This window comes from Rattus norvegicus, chromosome 14 (genome assembly GCF_021556685.1).
Source record: "Rattus norvegicus strain SHRSP/BbbUtx chromosome 14, alternate assembly SHRSP_T2T, whole genome shotgun sequence".
NCBI lineage: Eukaryota > Metazoa > Chordata > Mammalia > Rodentia > Muridae > Rattus > Rattus norvegicus.
In genome coordinates, this window is record NC_141547.1 from 36,050,424 (window position 1) to 36,072,575 (window position 22,152).

General features: G+C 44.7%; 1 protein-coding gene across 2 annotated transcripts in view; it reads left to right on the forward strand.

Moving 5' to 3' along the window:
• The first annotated feature begins 1,107 nt into the window (after positions 1 to 1,107).
• Positions 1,108 to 22,152, forward strand: part of Corin (corin, serine peptidase) — a 208,662-nt gene continuing 187,617 nt past the window's right edge. Inside the window, exon 1 of one of the 2 annotated variants that reach the window (XM_087582498.1) lies at positions 1,108 to 1,634. In XM_087582498.1, the coding sequence (XP_087438624.1) occupies positions 1,566 to 1,634 (69 nt within the window). In that variant the 5' untranslated portion in view covers positions 1,108 to 1,565. 2 annotated transcript variants of the gene reach the window in all.

Here is a 22,152-nt window from a genome sequence, read left to right on the forward strand (position 1 = left end):
CTCAGGTGGAGTTGGCAGATGTGTCTCCTGGGCTCTGGATTCTCCGACAGGGGCCCTGTGAGTGGAGGTGTGTGCTAAGGCAGTGTCTCAGTAAGAACTCAGTCACAAAATGCCACCATCTCTGGGGACTGTCAGGTCACTGCCAAATAGATGACTGGTTACTCCAGCTGCCTCCCATCTCTGAGTTAAAAAGGATACGTGTGTGTGTGTGTGTGTGTGTGTGTGTGTGTGTGTGTGTGTGTGTGTGTGTAGTGCTTAGTGCAGAGTCTGCCATGCTGGAACACTGGGAGGTTGTGAATTATGAAACGCTTGTTAGAAACTGCATTCCTCACAGATGCTGGGATAACTTGAAATCAGTGTCCCACGTCTTTTTTTTTTTTTTTTTTTCTTTATTTCGGAGCTGGGGACCGAACCAAGGGTCTTGCACTTGCTAGGCAAGGGCTCTACCACTGAGCTAAATCCCCAACCCGTGCCCCACGTCTTTAACTACACGTAGATGGCATTTCCCACACTGCATGTCTTTTCTGAGGCAAAGCACCCATTACCACTTCCTTCCAGTTGTACAAATGTGCCTTTTTGTCCACGCTTGTACTCAAGGGGCAGGTCCTATTGTCTACTATATGTGGCCTTCTCTAATGGAGATGGGCTACGGTATAACCTTGAACAGTTTTTGAAATTTTGAATAAAAATACACTTAAAAGTCATGTCTAAGAAAATTTAAATCTTTGTTATCCTTTTAAAATTTTTTTCTTTTTTCGATAAATATTTAAGAATTGCCTTGGCCTTCAATGCAACCTTTGCTTTGGAATGTCGACACTGTTCTCTCTCTTTGCTGCCACAGGAATGGGGCTGGGTCTGTCTGACAGGCACAAATTTGCCAGTCCCTGATTTCAGCCTGTGGATGTTCTTGTCCGGCAATGCCAGGCTGGAGTTCTGGCCCATAGGGCTTGAGCAGCCAAGCTGGCTCGCAAATGCAGTTTTCCCCCTAAACCTGTAGCAGAAGACAGATTTACAATTTGTGTAACGCAGATAATGTCTGCCTTCAAAACCTTACGTCTCTTCCAACACAACAAACAACATTGGATTGCCAGTGCCCGGAGGCAGTCATTTTGATACTTGCCTGGTTAGATTCCTGTTTGGGGGGATAGAGCATTCTAGGATGTTATAATGACAGTTCGGAGGAGAGCAGCCCTTTACACGGCTCAACTAAGTTCTGGCCTTTGCTGCTCCTGTCCCATAGTTTAAGGGTTTGTTTGTTTCCTGGTGTGGGGGATGGGGGCAGGAGACTCTTGGCTCTGCATCTGCCATAGAAAATGAACTTTTTTGAAGGCAGGGCTGGGTATGGAGGAGCTGTCTCATTAAGGGTTATGGGTAGGACCCAGAGACGTGAGTGAAGGGAGGGAGTGGTCTGAGGGTGGGGTCTGCCCAGCAACAAAATATGGGGCTCCTGTCCCCTGACTACAACTTCACTCCGAGTGAGGAGAAAGACACCCGTAGTTGCCTCTCCTAGAGATCCATAGAGCAGAGAAGAGCGACCGAGATAAGAGTGGACAGAGGATAAAGATATGTTCACGAAACGGCCCCCCGCCCTTGCTCCGGAGGAGCACAGTCGCCGAGCCGACGCCCCAAAGAGGGTAAGATCCACCCTCCTCGCTCCTCCAGCACACAGGTCGCGTGGCCTGAGTCCTGGTGACTTCAGAGTCAATCTTTTTCTCCCCGTCCCTTCCTCCCTCCATCGGGTGCCACCTCCTGCCTGTCCGTAGGTCAGTCAGTGAGCACAGACTTCTCAGTGGCTCGCTCAGTGCCCTGCAGCTAGTCCCCAAGCGGACAGTCCTCCACTCCCGTGGCTTGGAGTCGGAGGCTCGGACAGTCATGGGCAGGGTTTCTTTCAACGTTCGGGTCAGCTCTGTGAGGAGAGCCCGCTGCTCTTGTCCTGGGCGATGCTACCTGTCCTGCAGAGTCCCTCCAACCACCGCCCTCCATGCACTGAACGGGTTTGGCCGCGCGGGGGTTCTGGGGGAGACTGCAGGTGGAACCGTCGGACTCGGCCCCTCGGGGACCCGTGGCTTCCTCTCCGGGTCCAAGTTCCAGGCTTCGGGCAGCTTGAAGGATTGCTTTGGAGCCCCGCCTGCTCCAGACGTAAGCCTGCATCCCTACTGCGCGCGGCCCTGCTACTGGCGCCGTGACTAGGTCCCATTTGTAGTAGTGTCCCCCGTTGGGGATCAGTCAGTGCCCCGGGATGGTGCTATGCATTGGTACCGCACAACTAAGAGGTCGGAACGCCCGGGTCCCCTGCACCGACTCCGCGCGCACCGAGCACAGTCCCTGGTTTGCAGCACAGGTTTTGAGCTGTTAGGATTTGGGACGCTTGCCCCAATCCCTGCAGTCCTGGGAAGGGTTAGCCTTGCTGCCACTGTCTGCAGAGAGAAGGAAGGGTACTGCAGAAGGTCCCCCTGACCTGAGCCCCAGGAAACCCAGTCTAGGTTGCAGCCACCCTTTTCTGCTGCGTCGTTAGGGTCTTGGAGTCCGCTGGTTACCGCCAGGATCCCTGTTGCGCAAAGCGGGAACCGGACCAGCCAGTGCGGGCAGGGAGAGAGCGTGCTTGGGAAGGCGTCCTGAGGTGCTGTCCTACCAGGTTCTGCTAGAACTCAGTGCGGGACTTCTGTGCCGGAGCTCTAGAGGCGGGAGAGTGATAGTGGGCGCGCTTTGCGCAGCTTCCCATTTTTGGGGACCGAGGTGGAGACTTAGTTTCCAGATTCCCAGGAAAGTAATCGTAGCAATCGCTTCCCACTGAAACTTCTCGGAACTTCGCGCTGCGAAGGCTTACAGAACAAGGCTCCGAGGGTCTCCAGGACCATGGCTTTATAGTCATTCCACTTTTTTTTTTTTTTTGAGCTGGGGACCGAACCCAGGGCTTTGCGCTTCCTAGGTAAGCGCTCTACCACTGAGCTAAATCCCCAGCCCCCACTTTTAAGATAGGAAGGAATCTACTGATGGACGCTTAAGTCCGCAGGAGAACAGCAGAGGGCCACCGCAAAGGGAGCCATGCTAGGACTTACTGCTGCTTGTTCAGGGGCGCATTTTGGTAGAGTTTTGAAGTTAGACGTGCTGTAAACATTAATTTTGGCAAATCTCCCGAACAAACAACAACTAGGCTTTTGGGAGTGTGTCAGTCACAATACCACCAACACTCCTCGTTTCCTGATACCCACTAGTCTTGTTTGAGAAGGCGCTCAAAATCAGTTTCTATAACCAAGGCTCTGGGGTGATATCCACGTAGGTGCTCATCGAGCAGTTAGGACCTGCAGACTCCTCCTGACCACAACAAGAGTTTTGATTGTATGAAGTATCTTTAGGGTAAGTAGAACTTGGAGTAACCTAATCCTCAGGAAGCTGTGAAGCTTTTGTAGGGGAGGAGGGTCTGTTCCAGAAAGTTCCATGTGGGATAGGGTTACAATAAAAATAAAAACCTAAGTTGTCCTTCCAGTGAGATAAGGAGACAGAAGAAATGAAGAAATGCTTTATTAATCTCTCCATGTAGATTTCCAAGAATGAGGTCTTTTGTTTGTTTGTTTGCTTTGAAGACACGGAATTGATTTTATAGCAGAGTGGACAGGAGGCCTTTGTATCTGCTATACTGAAAAGGCAAAGGACCGCTGTGGGGAGGTACTGCTAATTTCAGGATTGAACAGGGAGAGGTAGGGGCAGGGGCAAGAGGGGTGCTGTACACAAGGGCATTTAAGGCTCAGGGCCGTCTGGGTGAGGATCATCTCTGTTCAGGGTCTAGTGCTCCAGGGAAATCATCAAAGCATGGCCTCAGTCTCCATAGAGTGGTGACTGCCCCTGTGTAGGGGGTGAGTGTCACCCTGGGCTGGTCTCCCTGTAAAGCTCTCTGTTTCCGGAAGGTGTCAGCATAGCTACCAGGGATTTTGAGGTGCTACTCTGGGGAATATGGAACAGGGAGTCATACAAGCTCATGGAGGACAGTATCATTGTGTCTGTACCGAGCTGGCTTGTGCTTCAGGCTTGAAGGGGAATAAGAGACACCGGTTTATTTAGAGCTGAACCCCCCGCCCCCGACCATTTTGAGATAGACATTCTTTAAATAGTTGCATGTTGTGTGCAAAGCGGAAAGCAGACCCAAGGTCTAAGGCAAAAGAGAGGAAGTGAAGGTAAAAGGTAGGGTGGTTTTTTGTTTTCTGTGTTTTTTGTTTTGTCTGTTAGATATCCTCAGGCATCAGTGAATCAAGGCTTCCTGCATCTGAGCCTTTAAAGAAAACAGCCTCTGAAGCCTGCTCACATCTCTCCCTGACAAGGGCGGGGAACCACTGTCTGGGAGATAGGGAGATAGGAGGGCAGCGCCTCCAGAGAGGGGATAGTGTCGTACTCTGATTTCTCTAGCCCTCATTATGCAACTTCAACACGGAAATGATACTCTGTTACTTCTGTCTCTCTTCTTTACCCCAATGTCCTTCAACACAAAGATCTGTCTCTCCCAGTGCTGCCACAGGAGCTCCCTGGGGACTAGGAAGTGCTGTAACACCAACTGTTTGCTGAAAACATCCAAGACAGTCAGTCATTATTTATTTGTCCTGCCACCAACAAGTATACATCCCCGCCCCATTTGTACCTTCTATTTTACCCATGTAAATGGGAAGCCATAGTGCTTGGCTTAAGGAGGCTGACTAAAGTCTTAGGTCCCCACTGAGAGGTCAGGTAAACTCAGACGTGCTTAGCTTGTTCCTCTAAATACCTCTCTCTCTCTTCCCCTCCCCTCCCCTCCCACTCTCCTCCCCACCCCTCCCCCCTTCTTCCCCTCCCCTTATCTCCTCTTCCCTTTTCCTCCCCTCCACTCCCCTCCCTTTTCCCATTTCCCTCTCTGGTGCAAATAGAGAAACTATTGAATGAAAAGTGCCACAAGGAAGCATCTCTTATGAGGGAGAACATGGTTTTGGTGTCAGATCTCCAGCTCTAGTATTTTTTTAAATTATTCATCTGTTTTTATTTTATTCATCTGTTCCAAGTTTTAACAAATCTATTGTTATTGTGGATGTGTGCATGGTGATGTGAGGTCAAGCATGCCACAGCATGTGTGTGGAGGTCAGAGGACAGCTCCATGGAGCTTGTTTTCTCCTTCTGCCTTTATGTGGCTTCCAGGGGTTGAAGTCGGGTTGGCAGCGCTGTGCAGCAATTGCCTTTCTTTCTGAACCGTCTCACTGGCCCCTCCAGCTCTAGGTTTTAAAAGCAACCAGATTGTGGCCATGACAAGTCATCTTGCCAAGTTCTGTTCCTCCATCAGAAAGAGGAGTTGGTATTGCTTCCACCTTCAAGGACACCATGTGATGCAGGAAATTTTTTTTTCTTTTTCTGGAGCTGGGGACCGAACCCAGGGCCTTGCGCTCACTAGGCAAGTGCTCTACCACTGAGCTAAATCCCCAACCCCGCAGGAAATATTTATTACAAGTAACTATATGTAATAGATGGTGCATTCTACAAAGCCTCATTAAGTATTTAAGGAAACCTTCCTTTGGGGTCTTGATGCTCAAGAAAATCGTATATATTTAGTATATACAGCTAGACTTTGAAATAAGATTCTGTCCCTGAAGCCATTGCCACAATTAATTCCATGAATGTCCCTGACACCTCAAGTCAAGACTGTGGCATCCCTGGCTTAGGAATAGGTTCTGCTTCAAAGGTGGGCTCTTTAATCACCAAATACTCCCTTACTTGATCTACGTATTTATAAGAATCAAGGTACTCAAATATCGAGTTTGATGTTTGGCACAAAGTCCATTTGGGTGCTTGGTTTGTGTAGGTTGGAAATGGCTACCCCACCTCTCTCTGTTGGATCCTCCCATCACATATTGTCATTCAAGAAACTGCATTTGACTTCTCTCTCCTCCTGTACTAGGATGTCAGCTTCCAAAAGCAGAGATCTGTCAGGGTCTTTGCTCGTTGTTACATGAATGCCTGCTATACAGTGGGTACCTAACAGTTACTTGTGAGTGGCTAGGGTCAATTTGGACCTAGTGAAAAAGGAATGGTGTGATGTTAGTGTCCGATGGCTGCTATGGGAGAAAGGAAACAGCAGGAAAGCACGCGTGAATGCACAGTTTTAGGGGTCACACATTTGAAACCAGAATGTCTGTAGGATCTGGATCCCTCTGAAGTATTTATGGAAGAATCCTTCCCCTAGTCTTCCTAGCTTATCCTGAATATTCCTCTAAGTTCCTTGGCTGATAGATGTGCCAGTCTGATCTCTGCCTGGATTGTTACCTGCCCTTTTCTTCATATCTGTCCCATTGTTTTCAGATCACCTGTCGCATTGGAATGGCAGCTTACCCAGACCCCACTCGATTGTATCTTTAACGTGCCTGCATTTCCTACTTCCTAAAAGTTTGCTCTGCTAAGGCAAACATGCTCTAGAATAAGGAATGCTGTAATTATTCTTGCAGACAAGTGGTCACTGTGGTAGGAAGATGATGCTTTACTAAGAAGAGATTTCTACTGGGGTGGAGCTCTGGCCATTGAGTCGCAGGGTCCTTTTGTGGGTTGTTCCCACCCCAAGATTTTCTCTAGCTCTTTTGAAAAGAGGACCATGATGCCTTAGGGCACAGGCTGCTCTGTGTGTCTCCTAGCCCTTGCTGAGCTCTGCTGAAGGGTGTCTGGTCCCTGTACATTTTGTCTTTCTCTCGTCCTGCAGGCAGTTGCCCCATCAGCTCTCCTGTGGGGCATTTCTATTTGTCCAGCCTCCTCAGAGCATGCATGGCCGTTTATGATTAGGCTGGCAGAAGGTACAGAGAGGTCTTGCGGAAGACCCGTGTCACTGTTCAGCAGAGGTGTTGATGCTGTAAAAAGCTCAATGCGATACTCATGGAGAAGGCGTGGTCCTGAGCCACCAGGCTGACTCAGAAGTGTGTGGGGCACTGAAAATAAAGGGGTGGGCTGTGAAGGCCATTTTGGTGGCCCCCATGTGCTTGCTTAGCTCAGGGTCCATTGGGTCAATGACATTGGAAGAGTTCTTTGTTTCCAGGAGCTGAGGAAAAGCCCTCTACCACTGTGCACCATGTGTATCTCTCTGAAGCCACAGAGGTATCATTGCAGTTCCCTGCAGCCAATTAGAGAAGATTACATCAGGAAGCTTCTGTTTTGGTCTTTGATTTTCTGAAACAAGGTCTCATATACCCCAGGCTGGACTCAAACTCCACATGTCGCTGAGTCTGGCCTTGAATTTATGATCCTCCTGCCCTACCTCCCAAGTGCTGGTATTACAGGCATGTACGACTATGTCCTGTCTGACAATAATGGGATCTCATACTTGGGGACTCCATGACCTCCCAAAGTGTGAAAGATTGATTTGTGAGTAGTTTGGTGTGATTTTCTCCAACTAGGACAACACAGCTACCGTGTGTGTGTGTGTGTGTGTGTGTGTGTGTGTGTGTGTGTGTGTAAGCCAAGTGTGAGATCTTTGAAGGATCTTGGGCACAGTTTGGCATGGAGAGGAACAGATTCTTCTATGCAGTTGATAAGAGCTTCTATGCTGGGCATGACCTAGACACTTGGGGATCTATTGGTGAAGAAAATGAAGTTTTGTGCACCTGGGAAGCTCAACTTCTAACTAAGCAATCAATCCTGCAACAGGAATGCAGGGAAGAGAGTCTTGGCTGAAGATCCTATGTCAGCCTGCCTGACCTTTACCTGGTGACCTGAGTGAGCACAGTGACAGAGAACACTGTGCTCTAGACTTTATGACCTGGTGTCCTTGTGCGCTGGTCTTAGGTCCGGTGTTGGATCTGTGCTTTCTTTCTCTTACTTGGGATGGATGAGCTAATTAGGTAATCCACCGAGGAGTCTGTTCCACCCCTGGAGAAGCTGAGCCTGTGGAAACCAATGATGGAGATCATACTGTTCTCCTTTGCTGAGGGTGTTCAAGGCTCATCTCGATGGTACCTGATTATCACCTTTGTTCATGTCTGAGTCTCATCCTGCAGGCAGACAGGGTGCTTTACCTCTGGGGTGTGTCGAGGAAGCCAACCTGACTTCAGATTACTTAAAATTTCTCTTATCTTTAAGATTTTGTTCAAGTCAAGTGAGATCAGAAACGAGAATTCAGCACGAAATGGATGCAGGACTCAGCTTCTCTCCGTCCTGGTTTTCTCATGTGTGAACTGGGTCCTCTTTTCTTTGTAGGAGAGCTGCGGTTTTAATGTGGTGGGACGCCTTTGCCCTTTACTCTCTTCTTTCCCTCTTGGCCTCTGTGATGGTTGATGAGCAGGCAGGCACTGGTGTTCTCCTGACACCAGACTCGTGGCCTTTTTATAATGCCACTTCTCCAACTCCCTGACACCAACTCAGTGCCAACAATACAACTAATTCTGACAGTTTTCCTGGAGTAAAGGGCTTGTCCTTTATGCTGCCATCACATGTTGATAGCAGGTCCCTAGCTGCCTGACTTCTGACTGATGAGCTATAAGCCAGGGAGACGCCACACCCACTCCCCAGGTCAAGGAGTTGGTAAAATGACTCCCAGAGCACAGAGAGACATTTTTCTTAAAAGTAACTGGTTTATGATGAGGAGCATGAAGGAATAGCCAGGAGAAAGGATACAGTAGGGTTCGGGTTTCCACCCACCCCATGACATGTGGATGCATTTGCTAAACAACTCTGACACCCTAAATCCCAGCATCCAGGAGCTTTTAAGGAGCCTTAATCAAACAGGCACAATTGATTGTTAATTGAATTCCCAGCACCCCCTTTGGGGAAGGGGACTGGAAGCCGGCAGCTTCTAATCAAGGTCTGGTCTTTCTGGCAACCTGCCCCATCCTGAAGCTATTTAGGGGCCCATCAGTAATCCAGAGTCACCTCATTAGGGGTGACCTTATCCCTGCTGTTGATCAGGAAATTCCACGGGAGGATTCAGGAACTTTGTGGGAAGGGGAGGTGGAGAGTGCCACAGGAGGGCTGCCTGGACCAGAGGCACCCACGATATCTCACTCACTTCAGATTGGTTTTCCTCTCAGCAAGTGTTTTCCAGTGCTTATTATCCTGAGCCTTAGCCAAGGACAAAATTGCCTGTTCAGCACCCAGAGAAACCCAATCAGAGAAAACTTGGCAGGCAGTTTCGATCATCACAAACCATGTCTCTCCGAGGGTCCCTGCTTGGGCTACAGGTCAGAACTGAAACTGTGCAGGGGTGTTGGGAGGAAGGGAGAGGGGGCAGTTACAGAGTCTTTCACTAACTACGTGGCCCAGAATCAAGTTGGGAGACTCGTGTGCTCGAGGGAACCCCCGAGGAAGAACTTGGTGCCAGAGACAATGCTCCTCCTTAAATAGCTACGAATTTAAATTTATGAACCAGGAAAGAACAAACAAGTAATCCTCAGAATAGCAAAGGAGCCAAATTATCAGGTCATGAGAGAGAAGTCTGAGGTCTCTGAAATTTAGGAAGGTTGGGTATAAAACAATTCCTTAAGAGAGGGAGCTATTTTGCCTGAGGTAGGATCCCACCACTCAGCCCTGGGTGCTTGTCTCTCTACCTCATAGCCAACTGGTCAGGGTCCCTCTGAAAAGTTCCTTCCCTTAGAGAGGACACTTCTCCCATAGACTGTGGAGAGGGCTTGGAAATGAGGGCATCCTGAGAGTCGCTGGGTAGATGTTTAACATTTTCCTTGCTGTTTCTCCAGCTGGGTACACTTAGCTGCGTGCGTCCTAAAAAATGATACTCTCTTGATATGAAATATGGGCGTTGGGGAGTCAGCTGTCCTCAAGGAGAAGATTAAAAGAAGAAACGCTGCTCTTCAAAGTCAAATCTCTCCCACATTTAAGACAAAAGCAAAAGCAATGGGAACTTAACGTGCGCTGGGCTTGGTCTAAGAGAAACACAGTTGCCATAGACGCTATTGTTGAGCTTACAACAGAGTTCGGTGAACCAAATGTCAGTAGTTATTTTCTTTGGCTCAACATCTCCAATATTTTATAGTTTTAATGTGTAACAGATATAATTATTAAATACTTTACCTTGCTTTTCTTGTAACAAATCCTTATGCTTCATCCTTCTTCTATCTAGTATAAATTCAAACCAGCAACGTTCCAAGTTCTCAATGCTCCTGGCTAGCATACATCTCATTGAGTGATGCCGAGATATTCCGTGGCTGTTGACACAGAATCAGGGAAAAGGAAGCCTTCAGGTCTGGTTAAGTTGACGATTATGAGAAGCCAGCCCATCCTCGGTTACGTGGGTGTGTGTGGGAGATGCCATTACTCAACCCCTCTGAGAAGGTCTCAGGTCAGTGTTGCCAGACAGTGATATGATTACAGATGTAGGTGGGGGAGTTGTGCTTTGAAGATGCAAGAGGGGACCACAAACTGAGAAACCCAGGCTGCATTTGCAGCTTGAAAACACAGGTGGTAGTCAACCCTCCGTACCTTCAGGGGAGCGGCCCTGAGGATGCCTTTATTTAGTCTAATGAGACTTATTTCTGGCTTCTTCCTCTAGAAGGAAAGAAGATATTGCTTTAACTCCTCAAGCCTGTGATCATTTGTAAGCACAGGATAGGAAACCAATATAGCACTACATCTCTGCTGGCCTCCTTCCCAAGTCATCTCTGAATGTGATCCCCTGAACAGCTCCATCCTGGCTTTAACTCAGGTGTGCCTGGGTGCCTATCTGGTCTCCAACCCCTAGGCTGGAGTCTGCTCTTCCTTTGAATCATCTGATGGCAAAGCTCAGTCTGTATCTTAACAGACTTAGACAGGGAAGAGAGGCTTTGGACAGTAGGTTACCGCATGGAGCAGAAAAAAAAGAAGTTGGAAAAAAATTATCATCTCTCTTGACAATTGGCTTAATTGGGGAGAGAAAGCTAAAAAGTATGTTCTTTGATTAAGTGTATATTGTATTTGTGTGGGGCATGTGTGTGATAATGGGATTATGTACACATGTAAGTTGAGGAGTGTGTGTGTGTATGTGTGTGTATATGTATATGTATGTGAGTGAATATGTGTATATATGTGTGTATTGTATACATGTGTGTATGTATGTGTATGTATGTGTATATATGTGTATATGTATGTGTGTATGTGTGTATGTATGAATTTGTGTGTATGTATGTGTATATATGTATATATGTATGTGTATCTATGTGTATATTACATATATGTATGTGTGTGCATGTGTATATATGTATGTGTATGTGTGTGTATGTGTGTATATATATGTATGTGTGTGTGTGTGTGTGTGTGTGTGTGTGTGTGTGCACATTTGTGCACATGTATACATGAGGCGGCCACAAGTCAATCTCAGTTGCCTTCCTTAGTTTCTTTGGGATGACTCTTCTTTTCTGCACTCCAGTGCTAACATTACACACCATGATCCTAGCTTTTATAAGGTCCCAGGAGTCAAACTCAGGTCCTCATCTTGTGTGGTGGATGCTTTGCTGATGACCATTTCCCTAGTTCCTAAAAAAGTATTTTTAAGACTAAAGCCCACTAATTTAAAAAGGTACTACTATGAGAATTGGCAAGTTTAGTGTGTCAGTCTATGAACGGGACTGATGGTGTCAATACAAAGTGCTGGAGGGCTATCATCTGGAGGACCTCATGTCCCCAGCAGGCCATCATCCAGAGGGCCTGTCTCCCTGGGGCTGTTTGACCCCCTGTCAGTTTCTATCTCGGTGTGTTTAGGACAAGGCTCGGAGTCCATCAAGTCCCGGGCGCTCCTGCTCAGTATGTGGCCTTCAGGAGGAGCTGGGCTGGCACCTTTGTGTGGAGGGAGACACACTTGCTGGGAAAGACCCACAGTGGCCTTTCTGCTCAAGGACACAATCCTCCCATCAGCAAGCTCAACTGTCACTGGGGAATTTAGGGGTGCCCTGCTGGTCCTGAAGCTTCCGTATTGTGTATCCCACTCTGAGGTCCAAAGAGGATGAAAACCTTGAGTTCCCCGAATTTCGGCTAAAAATACCTCTTTTGCCACAGGCCAGTTGCGTTCTCAGGTTTCCCAGCTGGAGGGACGTGGGGCTACCCCAGTGGAAAGTCTATAAGCAGAAAATACCAGGTTAAAAATAGTGCTGGGGAGGCCCCGGCAAAGCTCTCCCACCCAGCTGCCCACTTGGGATAATCGGGGCCAGGGATAGGGTCAGGGAAGGGAGAGACCGTCCAAGACCACAGTGGCGGAAGAACACTCACCTCATTCATTTCTCTGCCTAGTAGGAAGGGCTCGCTTGTTCCCTTGACCTGGGTTCTGTGGTCACACCCTGGTTTTGGTGAATTTGGCCCTGGGACTCCTATCCTGCCTTCTGTGAAACACTGAAACTGAGCCTCCCAACCTGCTTAAAATGAAAAGAGATGAATCAGACACTACCCCAAGCTCCTAGGGAAGAAATGGCCTCTTTCAGGGCTGACAGAGTGAAGAAGGGGTGGAAATCTTGCTTAAAATATAGAAGGCCTTGTTCAGTCCTACACAGAAAAACTAATAGATAGATAGATAGATAGATAGATAGATAGATAGATAGACAGACAGACAGACAGACAGATAGATAGATAGATAGATAAATCAATCAATAAATAAATAGGAAAAGGAAGACCTCTCCTGGGGAAGTTATCTCCTCCTGGTGAAGAAAATGAAATATATGGGCTATTTAAAAACATTGTTAAATAAAAGTGAAAACAAACGAATATGCATATGTAGATGGATAAACGGCTTGATTGCCTGTTTTTTGATATACGGTGTCACTAAGCAGCCCAGGCTGGCCCCGATCTCCATACGCATCGGCTTCAGCCTCTGAAGTGCTGGACTCACCCGGCCTGTCTCATTTTTATTTAGAGAGAGATCTTTCCCTTGGAAAGTGTGTTACCCTTTCACTTACATTTCTAAAACACAAAGAAGCACCCAAAATATGTCCAAATGGCTCCCCTCCTCCTTTTGACACCTTTGGAATCTTTTGACATCTTGTTTTGTCCTGTCCAGGATTGGGGTCACCCCTTGTCCAGCATGCTCCTACAGAATAAACTTCTTGTGTGGTCATCGGTAGCTTTCATTAGTGATTAGCTGTCTTGGTTCTGTAGCACCTGTATTTGCACCACCTTTACTTTCCTTAATAATGGCCCCAAAGAGCACAAATAATATTGCCAGCAGTTCAGATGTACCGAAGCAAAGTGAGCACGTGCGTCTTTTAAGTGAAACAGTCCACGGCGTTTTGTTTGTTTGCTTTTGCTTTTCATTTCAGACAGGGTTTCACTGTGTAGCCTGGCCTGTCCTGGAATTTACACTGTAGACCTGGCTGGCTCTCCCTCCTGAGTTCTGAGTTGCTTCTGGTCATGGTGCCCCTTCACAGCAACAGAAATCCTAACTAGGACACACAGATAAGGACTGCCTGGGGCGTCAGTCTTCCCTCTTTGGCTCTTCTGCCTTCCCTGACCCCATACTGACTCTCAGCATAGTACCTGCAAGACAGAGTCTCTCATCAGGGTCACTGTGGAGCAAGGGACACAGAGAGGCAGGAGGGAAATAGAAACTTAAGTTTTTACATTTTAATAATACAAGTCTCTTTACTTAGTTCCTGAATTGTGCCAGCATTGTCTAGGCATACGTAGCTCACAGTAATGCTTTGGGGTAGGGAAAATGTGGACAAGAGTAAGGGAAACAAGAATAGGAAGGTGCAAAGAGAGTTTTGAAACCTGACTTGAAGCCATTGTCTCCCTCTTGGAGCCTCTCCTGAGATGAGTGTCCACTCCATTAGGAATCAATGAATGCTGAACATCTGCTGTGGCCCTGGTATCAGAGGCATAAAACATTAGACATTCAACACACACATACAAACACACTCCTACTAACATTCAACACATACATACCAACACACTCCTACTAACATTTAACACATACATACCAACACACTCCTACTAACATTCAACACACACAATACACACACTCCTACTAACATTCAACACACACATACCAACACACTCCTACTAACATTCAACACACACATACCAACACACTCCTACTAACATTCAACACACATATACCAACACACTCCTACTAACATTCAACACACACATACCAACACACTCCTACTAACATTCAACACACACATACAAAAAACACACTCCTACTAACATTTAACACACACATACACACACACTCCTACTAACATTCAACATACACATACAAACACACTCCTACTAACATTCAACATACACATACCAACACACTCCTACTAACATACAACACATACCAACACACTCCTACTAACATTCAACACACACATACAAAAAACACACTCCTACTAACATTCAACACACACACACCAACACACACTCCTACTAACATTCAACACACACATACAAAAAACACACTCCTACTAACATTCAACACACACATACCAACACACACTCCTACTAACATTCAACACACACACACACCAACACACACTCCTACTAACATTCAACACACACAAACACACACTCCTACTAACTCGAAGCGCTTCGGAAACAAGGCTGTAAACTAATTATTTCTATCCTTGTTAGCTTCCAGATGAACAAGACTCAGACTGTGATTTATTTATTTGGCCTTTGCACAATTTCTGGGGAATTACTCCTAATCTATTTTTCCGATGCTAGACGGTCTACTTCCCCAGCTGTGCTCCCCAAATACTTGTTGTTTGAGTCTTCCCAGTTTATTTCTGCTCCGTCAGTCTGTTGGGGGAGGGGAGATTTCACTCATGTGTTCCTGGGCTAATGAAGACCTCTTGTTCTCTCTGTCTTCTCCCTCTTTCCTCATTCCTTCTTCTCTCTCCTTCCTTCCTTGTGGTCCCTACGTGTGACTTCACACCCAGTAACTGAAACTCAGCCGCTTTCTATACTCCTCAGTAATTGGCTGTAGCCACTTCCATTTAACCAATAGCTTTAAATCGGGGAGCAAGATTTATATGACATCACTTGGGGTATGTGAGGATCTGCTCATCTGGGGTAACCAGATCTTGGGGGCCAATACTTAGCATTTGAACACATAGCAGCACCAGACCAACCCCCAACACATGGCAGATGTGGTTTTTGTAGTTCTATTTCTTGTTCATGTATTTTTTTTACAAGAGGAATAAAAAAGTATAATGTGGATCAATTTTAAGGATTTCAATACTTTCATGTTTTCCTATTCCTCACCCATTGCTAAACAACTAAATTTTGGATTTGTTTGATGAACAGAGCAAGATGAGATACAAGATACAAGAACATAGAGGTTGAAGTCCATGCCTCATGGAGTAGGACTACAAGGGTAGGATGGTAACTCTGAGGAATAAAGATTATGTGGATAGGCAGGTGTTGGTTAGTCCAAGTAGGATTAGGGAACCATGTGCATGTGTGGACATCCAGCTGCATGCGGGGATACGGAGAGGATTAACATGGCATCCATCTGGACAATAGGGGGGAGCAGGACAGATTAGGTACAGGGTGGATGATTAGCCAAATAATCAAACAGAAGAACATTCCAGATTTCACACTCTTGGAGAAAAGAGTTAAAAATATAGAGGCACAGCAGCAAACCACTGAACTGAGAATAGGTCCCCCGTTGAAGGAATCAGAGAAAGAACTGGAAGAGCTTGAAGGTGCTCGAGACCCCAAAAGTACAACAATGTCAAGCAACCAGAGCTTCCAGGGACTAAGCCACTACCTAAAGACTATACATGGACTGACCCTGGACTCTGTCCCCATAGGTAGCAATGAATATCCTAGTAAGAGCACCAGTGGAAGGGGAAGCCCTGGGTCCTGCTAAGACTGAACCCCCAGTGAACTAGACTATGCGGGGAGGGTGGCAATGGGGGGAGGTTTGGGAGGGGAACACCCACAAGGAAGGGGAGGGGGGAGGGTGATGTCTGTCCGGAAACCGGGAAAGGGAATAACACTTGAAATGTATATAAGAAATACTCAAGATAATAAAAAAAATAAAATAAAAAAAAAAAGAGGTCATAAAAAAAAATATAGAGGCACAACACCAGGTAGGCTTAGAGACTTGTGACACAGGATTAGAAATGGAGAAATGAGGGTAATGTGAAGAGAAATACATAACTAAACTTAGATTTTAGTTGCATTAGCTGCTCTGTATGGACATGCCAAATGTGCCCAAAAGAGAAAGGAGGAAAGATGCATAATCTTCAACGGCTTGACTCCATCTAGGACCCACCTCCTAAGGTTTTAATCCCTGGCAAAATAGCATCTTGACTTTGGACCAAGTCTTCAGTACAGGAGTCTGGGGGTGGAACAAGTATTTCACATACAAACCATATATACACATATAATATGTATGAAGTACATGTAGCACATGGATACATGCGTAACATGTATACATTTGTATAGCACATGTATGTGTGGAGGGCATACTATATTAATCTTTCAACTCAAGTTCTATGTACTGAGAGAAAAATGACAGCCAGGACACTGCAAGGCAAATGGGAATGCTCTGTCAGTTCAATGGGATGTTTGAACAACGGAATTTGTCCAAATTTCATGAAGAAAGGACAGACTGAGGCAAGTATAAGATTCCAAAACCTTTGCTTGCAGAACACAGGGAGACTTCCTGAGTGGTGTGCGCACGTCAGGGGGACATGGAAGCCTGAATGTGTTCCTAGTGGCCAGACAGATGGCAGGTTGAACATGGAAAGGAATAATAGCATTAACATATCATCATAAGCATTGGATAAAATGGATTTCCTGAATGTGTGTGTGTGTGTGTGTGTGTGTGTGTGTGTGTGTGTAGGGGTTGTTTGTTTTGAGACAGTGTCTGAGGTAACTAACCCATATGCTACTATGTAACCAAGGGTGACCTTGAACTTCTAATCCTCCTACCTCCATCTGTTGAATTCTGGGATTCCATGTGTGCATCGTCATGCTGGGAATGCTGGGAATTGATCCTAGGCTTTGTGCGTGCCAGGCAAGCACTCTGCCCATTAAGCAACATTTGTAGCCCCATGTTGAATGAAACAGGAAATCGCGCACCTGCTTTCATTTAAAATAATACTAAAAACGACAGAAAATTTAAAGGGAAGGGATATTAACAAAGGTCAAAGCACCTTGCTATGAGTGTCTTTTAATGACACCAGAAGAGGTAATAATGTTAAAATTGGGACACTTGCCTCACACATTCTGATCATGTAGTTGATATAATTACTATCATCAATACAAAGTGGTCAAGCTGATAAAAAGCAATTGGGAATATAATATCTCTTTAATGATATTTCTTCTAAAGGTGTCGGAATTTAACATTAAATTATAACTGGGGAATATTCTAGACAATTACTGATTAGTAATTTACAAAGTATGAAACGCTTGGAAGAATGAAACGCATGAAGAATGAGAAAGACAAAAAACCAATGAAAACTGAGTATAGTCATAATTATAAAGTTGCCCTTTCTTGGTCTGTGATGTATCTTTGGAGCCTACCAGAGAATCCTGAATGGGGCCTGAGGATTTGCTGACAGACGTGCACGGGTTTAATTTCTAGGCTTTGATGGCCACATTTTTGTCATCTGGGGAGTGATTCATGGTTGTAGGAACTGTCCATTAGTAAATTACAAAAGAATGGGACATCTAGGAAGCAGTTGAGTATCAAGTTATTTGAGTAAGAAATTCTTCATCCTTCTTTTAAAAACCACTTTCCCCCAAAGCATAGGCATTTGAATTTCTTCTAAAAGAAGAAAAAGACATTTTTGCTTTTATGAGCTTTTTGCTGTTGTCGTTAACTTGTGTGTACACATGACAAAGTTTACAGCTATGGAAATCACTTTTTTGTATAATAAGAAACTTAGTGTAATGCTAATAGGCAAGTCAATTTGGTAATTATAAAATGATACTTTAAAATTACTTTAGTTGAAAATAGGATTATTTATAATAGTTAATTTACAATCATAACTTTTAATTGTATATTTCTTCCAGAGTTTAAAAGGTGATAGATCAAAGCAAGTATTCAACATTAAAAGAAAATAATTAAATTAGCTTAGCCTGCCGTGATTTTGACCTGAGGGATGGCCTTTGTATAAGCAAATTTGGTACATTAATATTAAACATATTTCTAAACATTTATTATTTCTATGTTTTGTTTTGCCTTAAAATACAGACAACTTTAGCACTGGTAATAAAATTGAGACAGTTGAAAGATGGTATGTATTCTTTGTGAAATATATTATCATCTGAAAATTGTTTCATTGTTAAAATTACTAACTATGAAAAGATGTTGAAGCAAAATTGAAAAATATGATTGATGGAGCTCTGGGATATGTACACTTGAGTCTCTCCATCGCCAACATTTTATAATTTTAAGAGTTGTTATGTAAGTCTTCATACTGTGGATATTCTGTCCACAAAAGTTAAACATTTATTACTGTTCAATATCATAAGCATGTATTAGCATATTAAGAAATAAAACTACTAGTGGAAAGAGGTTGGTACGTTCAATTATTTGTTTAAGGCTGTGTTTCGTGTAGCTTTTGCTATTCTGCCTAAGCTTGGGGGACAGACTGTGCTGTCAGCCTCTGTCCCGAGAATATTGGATCTGCAGATGAAAAACACAGGCATACACAGTTGTTCAATGTCAACTATCCTTTTTCTCACTATTGCTGGGTTCTGCTTTCCTCCCCGGTGGAGAAGCCTGCCCTCATCAATACTCTTAGCTCTGTACCTCTCCACCTGCCCTTGACTTTAGTTGCTCAATTACATTTAGTCCTAGCTCAACACCCCCAACGGTCTGCCTGTGGAAGTGGCCTGTGTCCACTCTGCCCAAGATCTCACATGGCTGCTTGGCTTTTAACTCTCTTTCCCCCTCTCTCTTGCATCTCTCTCTCTCTCTCTCTCTCTCTCTCTCTCTCTCTCTCTCTCTCTCTCTCTCTCTCTCTCTCTCTCTCTCTCTCTCTCTCTCTCTCTTTTTTTTTTTTGGTTCTTTTTTTCGGAGCTGGGGACCGAACCCAGGGCCTTGCGCTTCCTAGGCAAGCGCTCTACCACTGAGCTAAATCCCCAACCCCGCATCTGTCTCTTACTGTGGGGACCTGGAAATCCCATCTATTCCTTCTGCTTAGCGATTGGCCCATGGCTTCTTTACTACTAGATCAAGAACCAATTGGGGAACAGGACCCTAGCATCAGCACCACCATTACAAGGCTGAAATAGTTCTGAGATTCATTTGGAAGTGCCAGTAAGGAAGTACTCATTGATACTTTTTGCTAAAGTATTTTAAGTATTAGATGTTTTTCTCTTTTGGTTGAAGTGAACATTTTATTAAAAAATAGTCATTTTTTTTTTCAAATTATTTTTCACATAAATCTTTTACTCCATACTTTTTTTTTTCTTAAGAGAGTCCTCGGCTAGGCTGGTCTCAAACTCATGGTAATCCTACTGCCTCAGCATCTGAATGCTAGGATTACAGGCATGCCCATTACGCGTGGCCTTGTGCTTCATCTCCACAGCATTTATTAAATGGATATTTGTGTCACTGATGGCTGCTTTTCCCCCAGCCACACTGCCCTCCCTGGGGACAGGGGCTTTGGAAATTACTCACACAGTCTGATATTTTCTTGTGTTTAGTTTTTGCTGTGAGCTCATTGTGTGTGTGTGTGTGTGTGCGCGCGTGCAGAGGGTTCTTATGCATATGCAGAGTAGCTCTGTTCTTTCTTCTTCTGACAGGCACCCTGGGGGGTTTCATCAGTCTGGTATCTACTTTTTAGATTATTTATTTTATCTTTTGAGAACATAATATAACTACATCATTTCTCTCTTCCCTTTACTACCTCCAAACCCTCCCATATACCTTTTTTTTTGCTTTTTAAATTTTTTTTCAAATTTGGCCTCTTTTTTCACTAATTGTTGTTAAACACACACACACACACACACACACACACACACACACACACACACACAGTGATTTCTAAATATATCATACAACCTGCTCAGTTTGTCTAATGTTGACCTGTATGTGTGTTTTCAGAATGGATCATCTGGCATTGGTTAACTAGTGTTTTCTTTCCTGGAAAAGACAAATTTTCCTTCTCTCAGTGATCCTTAGTTGCCTGTAGTTCTTTGTGTAAGGTTGAGGCCTCCTAATCATGTGAGCATGTCTATTGTTTTTGTCCTTGTTTAAGTCATGTTTAGGCAGTCATGTTGATGAGACTTTATCATTGTAGCTTCCGACATTACGACTCACAATCTCACAGCAAACCCATGGATCCTCTCTGGCACTGATAATATTTCCACCCCCTCCCCCACAGCTGCCTCCTCCAGAATGATCCCAAAATCTTAACTGACAGACTCGTATTATAGCTGTAGTCCTTGGGATTTGGCTCCATATCTCTTGATTTTGATGGTTGTGGTGTTCTATAATTATTCTCTTTTGCAAAAGAACTTTCTTTGGTACAGACTGAGGACTATACTTATATGTGTGTTAAAGGACAAGTACTTAGAATGGGAGGAGGCAATCATCCAGCACTCCTACTGACACCTAATGAACCACAACGGTGACCAACACAGTGCCATCACCCTAAGTGTGCAGTAGAGGCACATAGACCTTGACAGTAACCATCGGTGCTCTCATTGGACTTCCAACTTGCTCAACAAGAGGGAAGTCACTCTTTGTGCTGTATACATAGACTGACTACCTAGATCTAGTGAAGCCAGGGATCTTGGAAGAGAACCTGTAATCTCCACTTCATGGAATAGCATAAGTTTGCTGCCCATGCTTACTTGGAAGACATTCTTGGGAATTTTCATTTCTCACATCTTTTTTTAAAGAATAATTTTTTAAAAAGATTTATTTATTCATTTTATGTATATGAGTACACTGTTGCTGTCTTCAGGCACACCACAAGAGGGCATTGGATCCTATTACAGATGGTTGCGAGACACCATGTGGTTGCTGGAAATTAAACTCAGGACCTTTGAAAGAGCAGTCAGTGCTCTTAACTGCTAAGCCATCTCTCTAGCCCCAAAAGAATATTTTAAAATCATTTCTATTTTTCTATTGTTTTTAAAATTGAAAATAGACCTTTTTCATAGATTATATTCTGATTTCGGGTAAATTTTCCCTCCTCTGATTCTTCTGAGACCCCTTCTACCTCCCCTTCTACCCATACCCTTTTCCTCTCTCACATCTTTTAAAAATGTCCACTTATTTGCCTCTTTCATGGAGTAGGAAGCAGTGTGGAAGCTCTGGCTTTGGTCAAGGCTCTCAGTTCCAGCCACTGTCCCAGTTCTTTTCTCAGGTCCCCTTGCTCTCATTCAAACCCAGGGTCCAAGTCAACTGGTTTCTAATGAGATGCCACCAATTCTTTTCCCCCTACCTCTGCTTCCCAGCACCACGTCAGTGTCCACCTTTATTCTGCTCTGATGTTCCATCTCCTTGTCTTGCTCCCAGAGATGTCTCTTCTTACTAGGAATGGATCTACACTCACATAAATAATAATGGATCTACACTCACATAAATAATAATGGATCTACACTCACATAAATAATAATGGATCTACACTCACATAAATAATAATGGATCTACACTCACATAAATAATAATGGATCTACACTCACATAAATAATAATGGATCTACACTCACATAAATAATAATGGATCTACACTCACATAAATAATAATGGATCTACACTCACTCACATAAATAATTATCAACAAATGATTGTTCCGGTGGTTCCACTGGAAAAGAGGAGGGAGGAACTTGAGAGGACAGAGATACTCATGGTTGCCTTTGTATGTACTGTGCATTTGCTTATGCCCTTGAGAGAGGAGACAGCTTACCTGGCTTTAGGATTGTGGCAACCCTTTCAACCCAGCTCCTTGAACTGCCTATGAGGTTATTAGGGGATGTTTTCCATGTTTGATAGGCCTGTGTTGATTGTGCGTTTTAGAACCCTCTTAGAATTGGCTCAACCAGAGAAGAGGATTTATGTGGATGATCTAGTACTTCATAAATCTAAGGACAAGAAGCAGGCAGATATCAGAAGGAACTAGAACTTGAAAAGAACAGGCTAGTGAGAACTGAAAGACAAAAACAAGCTCAGCTGTGGGTATCAGCATTTCCAGGGGAGAAGTCATGTGCTTCTTCTGGTCACTGCCGGGGGAGGATGTTGCAAATATGCACATGTTGATGGGGTACACAAGATCGTTTCTCTTCT